Below are 6259 nucleotides of genomic sequence, written 5' to 3'. Positions count from 1 at the left end.
GAAATTCGTGATACAGTTATTAAATTTGTGGTGCAACGACCTATGTAGTTATTGCCTCCGTGGTCTAGTGGTATAGAGCGCGGCTCTTCACTCGGAGGTCGTAGGTTCGATTCCCACGTTGGAAACATGTTATTTCCAAGTTTGGTTAGGACCTGATTGTCTGACAAGTAAGATAATCCATGCGTCGGATGGGCATGTAAAAAATCGGTCCTGCGCCTGATCTCTCGCCAGTCGTGTCGGTCTTCCGTCCCACTGGGTTATGAGAGTGAAGGAATAGAGAGTGCTCTTGTATACTAGCTTCAAAAAATTAACCAATCAATAACGCTAGTGAATAGATAAACTCCTGGCAGAAATTCTCAGAAACGGAACATCAGTCGTGACTCGTGACTGGTGAGGGTAAGTTATTGGCCATTCTGACATCAATGGCTACTTATCAAGTCGGCCATGAGTCAGCCATAATAAAAGAGAAGAATAGTTGGTTATTGCTAAACATAGACATAACATTATCTTACAAAGTGTTCTCAGTGATCAGTCTCAGTTCCATGTCCAGAACACAGATGCGGGGTCTATACGGGTGACTATGGGCCCTATAGGCTATAGTCACGCGTGTAAACCCCGCATTAACTGCAATTGAAAGAGGATTTTGACATAATAATTATTAATTAATAATCCTTTGATCGTGGATTCTTGGAAATCTATTGTTATTTTATTGTGTCACCGGTGAGCTTATGGGGCCTTGACGGGGTTGTCAATTGATCCCCTATTATAATGGTTTAGGTGTCACACATCGGTGAAAACAAAACTGACGTTAGGTGCCCCTTATATTGGCCTTAGGTGATGTTGGTGAAAACGGGCATTAGTCCCCTGTTCCATACACTATCTCTCAAATTCATTTACATGAAGTTTAACCATCATTAATTGAAGTCGATAAGTGTGGCCTTTAAGGCTAAAAGTCAAGTTAGGTCAGCCAGCGATCAATTCGACCTACCTTCCGGTATATGGGGCCCTTAACAACATGTAACTGATCGGTGAGACATAAAGCTTACTGTAGGGATATTCGATCCCTGAACCCTCTGTAATGAAATTCGTCAATGTGAAATGTAAAACCGGCCAAGTGTGTGTCGGGCCGCGCGCAATATAGGGTTCCGTAGTACCGCTAGTTTTTGATATAATATTTTTAATGGTCAATCAATGCACATTAATTATAACGTGTTTTACACTACGAACAACGTCATCTCAGTTACGTTTACAGGAATTTGAACGAAAAGTTCCTTTATACTTCTCCGAATACAATTTTTTCAGTTGATCGTCTATTATTCAATAACTAATGAAGTCTTCTTAGCCGTGATAGTTTTCCTTTTAAATTCAGCATATATCTACTCCCGTGAATTTTTCACATTTTCAGAAGCAACCGTTTAGCTGGTAGAAGGGGGGGAACACTGCAGGGCCGTCTCTAGCCCATATGACGCCCGTGTGCAAACATTACCCTAGGGACCTCTAGCAAGCGCGCCGTCAAAATGAAATGGGTACAAACTATACAAGTACAGTTTGTCTGGCCGCTTAAGGGTGAGGAGTCCGTTAGTACGGATCATTTATCTTGAAACCACCAGACGAACTATAACAGAACAACAAGTTACCTGCCAAATTTATCCAATACATAACAAACTATATTGTTTGTAAGTAGATTAAATTTGAAGATTTTTTCGGTTTTGAATACCTACCATGATGTGCCCTTGACTGGCTCTATTAACATTCTAAACCCCAAAAAGTACCCATGTTAACATACTCGTATCTATAAAAATGTACTTCATAGAAATGTCCAAATATTGAGTTTTTTCATTCTTATTACGACATCTTAACAAACATTCAATGTTCAACAACATTATATTAAAAAAAGATAACATTTGACAGGGAAGTTCATTAAAAGCGAGGGCCCTATACACGGGTATAAAGTATTTTAAGGAAGGAAAGAGTGACAATTAAGAAAAACATAGGTAACACAAGATTGTGTTTTTTTTAATAATCATTTAATAACTATTTCCCTGCGAGCTGCGCTCGGCGCCCCTAGAACTGCGGCGCCCGTGTGCAACGCACACACTGCACCTAAGGGAAAGACGCTCCTGGGACACTGGACTTTTTCTACTATAAAACTTCATATTTCACAAGTGGATCCCTAAATCGGAAAATAATCTTTGAACACTCATAATATTTTTAAACAACGTATCCAACGACACCCCACATGGTGGGGTGGATTCGAAAAAGAAATCATCCCCGCTTGATGTGCCGTACCTTAATTTTTTTCTAAAAAATGTTATAAGTTGTTGGCGTCTTTAGTATTATGTGCATTCATGCCGAATAACAGCTTTGTAGGTCCTATAGTCTCCGAGCAAAACCGCGGACAGACAGACGGACGGACGGACGGACAGATCGAAACTATAAGGGTTCCTTATTGACTACGGAACCCTAAAAACGAGTCGTTAGCATAAAATAAATGTTTGCAATCCTTTTTATAGGCCATTCTTAAAGTAATTTGCTTCTTTTACTCGGTACTTGTTATGTGCATAATTTGCGTTGATCATAAAACGAAGAAATTATCGCTCGCTTATGCTAAAGTTAGAAGGTTGATTTTTAATTCATTTTTCATTTTCATTTGGCATTTTTTCTATTCCAGTAACGTATAGCTTATCACAAAATGACACAATTCGAATAAACAAATAACTGTCTGATCAGTGTTACAACAGCAATGCAACAGGAATAAATTGTTTCTGCTGTCGACCAGAAATTTCGTATACGAATTTTCTCATTTCTGATCGACTGCCTATTGTTACCTCCCATGATTCTCATGGCTTGGCTCTTTGCAGACTGCAGTCTCACTCGCGCCATGCCATTCGAAATATCCTTCGGGGCATGAGAATCGGGCTCCTGATCTTGTTTATGAAGGATCATACTATAGGTATAGGTAGTTGTTTACCCCAGTTCGAGGCGCAAACTCCGCTCGATCAAATATTTGGCGGTCCGCATATTTCCCCCACATTATGTTCCACTTGACGCAACTTGACGCAACCGCAGCCTGAGAGGACTCAACTTGGAATATGCATGGAATATTGAAACCTACACTAATAAATTAATAAAGGTAAAGTTTTTTTTGTTTGTAGGAGGTAATCTCTGAAACTACTGGTCCGATTTCAAAAAAATTATCACCGATAGAAAGCTGGTGCGTTCCTCAGTGACATAGTCTATATTTTATGTATTATTATTATTTTTCACTCAGAATGCCACACGGGCGAAGCCGCGGGTAAAGATAATAATCCCGTTTATAGGGGATTTAATAAAACCACGAGTTAGAAAATCTATGGTGCGTCGGAGCGTTCAATAAGTTGAGTGTCACTTCGCGTGCGACTTGCGTGCGGCTTTGGTTGCGACTAGGTTGCGACTGTGGGTCCCGGCCCGCAGGGAGTCGGGCTAAGGGCCTGAATCTTTTCCTGTGGGAACGCTCTTTCAGCACCTAATCTTTATTTAACGAAAGCATACAAATCACAAAGTGTTAGCAATATTTTAAAACCAATACAAAGAGCTTATTATTAAACTTAAGTATAGACCATACATTCAACAGTCAACACTGTTTCTTACACAGAACTAATTCTAATAAATTATCATAACTTATGGCCTATGGTGTAGTGCGTCGCCTACAATCTGCCTCCTTAGTGCTAACTAGTTGGCACTACTGTCCTGTGGTGCCAGTAAGGCGACGCGCGTCACAGGTCTGCGCAGCACACCGGTGCGTGTACGCACATCAACAATGCGGACTCGTCCGTCGCGGCCCGCGTGGGTCGCGCTCACAACCCCATGTCGCCAGCAGTTACATTCTATATTGGGTTCGACTATGATGACGTAATCGTTAACCTGTAACTGTCTGGACTCAGTAGTCCACTTTTGACGTGGTAACAAAGTTGGCAAATATTCTTTAATCCAGCGTGCCCAAAACATATCAGTGAGTCGCTGTGCTACTCGCCAGCGTTTTTTCAAATTTAAATCCGAATTATCGTATTTACCGAATTGTGGTAATGATGATGAGGAACCGATCAAAAAATGGTTGGGCGTCAGAGCCTCGGGATATTGCGGATCATTCGAAACATATGTTAGGGGTCGACTATTCACTAACGATTCTACTTCAGCTAAAACTGTTAGAAGAGTTTCAGTGTGGGGTGCGCGCTCTTTTAAAATTATCTTTAGAGAGGACTTAACCGTTCGGATCATGCGCTCCCATGCTCCTCCCATCTCTGGGGCCCCAGGGGGTATGAACCTCCACTCTACACCGCGGATGGATCCTGCCTCCCGTATAGCCTCCTGATCCAGCTCAGATAAGCTACGTTTCAGCTCCGCGTCGGCACCGCGAAGGTTTGTGCCGCTATCCGACATAATTACCTGTGGCATACCTCGACGTGCAGCCATTCGTCTCAGAGCCATTATTGTGGAGTCAGTCGATAAATTCTCCGTCATCTCTATGTGTACGGCCCGAATAGTTAAACAGGTAAACAACATGCAGTAACGTTTTTGTCTCGTTCGACCTACAGTGACCTCGAGTGGTCCAAAAAAATCTACTCCGCTGTAACTAAAGGGACGTCTATTATGTTGTAGCCTAGCTTCCGGTAGGTCGCTCATACGCTGAGGCTGCGGAATCGCGCGCCTATACCTACAGAATAAACAATGAGATGCTACAGTACGAACCGTCGGTCTGAGCTTTAAAATCCAGTAGCGCTGTCTCAAATTGTTCACGACGAGCTCATTTGCACCATGTAGTGCTTGTCTATGAAAATGTTCTACTAGTAAGCGAGTGATTCTATGTTTTCCCTCTAGAATGACTGGTCTTCGCGAGTTAAGCTCGACACCAGCGACAGCCTCCACCCTACCGCCTACACGCATGAGACCGGTCTCGTCTACGTAAGGGGTTAATTGCAACAAGCGACTATCGCGTGTCAGGGGCTTATTTTGTTTCAATAAGTTTAAGTCAACTGCAAAACTATCGTTTTGACATTTCTTTATCAGTAGGTCTTCTGCCTCCTTCATTAGAAGAGTGTCGAGTGAGCATTGTTTACGCTGACATCTTCTAATGAACAACAAAACTCTAGCAGTCGCGCGTACGAGAGTAAGCCAATTCGAAATGTTACTCTCATTAGGCAATGGTATAGTCGAGTTATCTACTGCAACCAAATGTACAACTCGTTCCTCACATTTCGCGTCATCTAACATCTGTTTAAACTTACGGTCCTTGGGCCATTGACCTTCAGGTAGCCTCAAAAACAAAGGGCCTTGAAACCAGGCACTCGAATACTCCATTGGGGGCGCGTCATCACGGGTGGCCACGTCGGCGACGTTGCTCGCGGTGGGCACGTGACGCCATTCGCACGATTTAGTAAGTTCGTCTATTTCACCTAAACGATGGGCTACATAAGGTTTGTAACTACGAGGATCGCTTCGAATCCACTGGAGGACCGTGCTACTGTCCGTCCAGAAGTAACGTTTCGCGGGCTGAACGTCCTTGTGCTCGCGTTGTATAGCTCCTGCGAGCCGTGCGCCTAGAAGGGCGGCCTGTAGTTCCAGCCGTGGAATAGATATCGGCTTCAATGGGCTTACTCTAGATTTACTAGCTACAAAACTAACTAGTACACGTCCGTCGGCACGTGTCAAGCGCCAATAAATTACAGCAGCGTAAGCTTTAGAAGAAGCATCGCAAAAAATATGCATTTGTTTTTCAACTATGTCGCACTAATTTTTTGTTGTATTGTTGAAGTGCGTAAACATCTGTTCGTCTGAGTAACAATGGGTCCACTTGTGTGCGTTGCCGTAATATCGTGGAATTCGAAGTGAGGGCAGGCACTTCAAATCTTTCAGCCAGTTGAGCCATAAATTATGCTCCTCGGGTCGAACGCGGCAATTCCATTCGACTCCGCTACGATGTACATTTTGAAAAATTATTTTACCCTTTATTATGAACGGGGAAAGAAAACCGTGAACGTCATAAACGGACATTATAATACTTAACATTTGAGCTTTAGTGGGTACTTCGGTGCCATCTAATACGTTTGGCGAAATTCTACTTAAAGCTAATTTGAAACTGAACATATCGTCGCTCGGATGCCACATCAAACCGAGAGTACGCTCAGCTGTGTTCGTAGCTCCGTTTTGTAACTCGATAGCGGCGGGCGCGAGCGCCGCGCGCGGTACGGTCTGCAGCACCCGTGTGCTGTTGCTAGACCAG

General features: G+C 43.1%; 1 protein-coding gene across 1 annotated transcript; it reads right to left on the bottom strand.

Moving 5' to 3' along the window:
- Nucleotides 1-3356: 3356 nt before the first annotated feature.
- LOC121737359 lies at nt 3357-5965 on the bottom strand. Its single transcript, XM_042129025.1, has 2 exons — nt 5234-5965; nt 3357-4789 (listed from the first exon to the last, which is right to left on the bottom strand). Exons 1-2 carry the CDS (start codon nt 5743-5745, stop codon nt 3712-3714), a joined length of 1590 nt encoding a protein of 529 aa, XP_041984959.1. The 5' UTR covers nt 5746-5965; the 3' UTR covers nt 3357-3711.
- Nucleotides 5966-6259: the final 294 nt, after the last annotated feature.

The sequence above is a fragment of the Aricia agestis genome, chromosome 20 (assembly GCF_905147365.1).
Source record: "Aricia agestis chromosome 20, ilAriAges1.1, whole genome shotgun sequence".
In the NCBI taxonomy this organism is placed as follows: domain Eukaryota; kingdom Metazoa; phylum Arthropoda; class Insecta; order Lepidoptera; family Lycaenidae; genus Aricia; species Aricia agestis.
This window is presented reverse-complemented; position numbering and strand designations above follow the sequence as displayed.

Bases quoted from the DNA above. Each gene is read 5' to 3' on its own strand.
- LOC121737359 (XM_042129025.1), bottom strand. From the start codon at position 5,745: ATGCATATTTTTTGCGATGCTTCTTCTAAAGCTTACGCTGCTGTAATT. The intron at 4,790-5,233 runs ATGTGAGGAACG...ACTACATGGTGC, and splicing joins CAGATGTTAGATGACGCGAA to AAATGAGCTCGTCGTGAACA.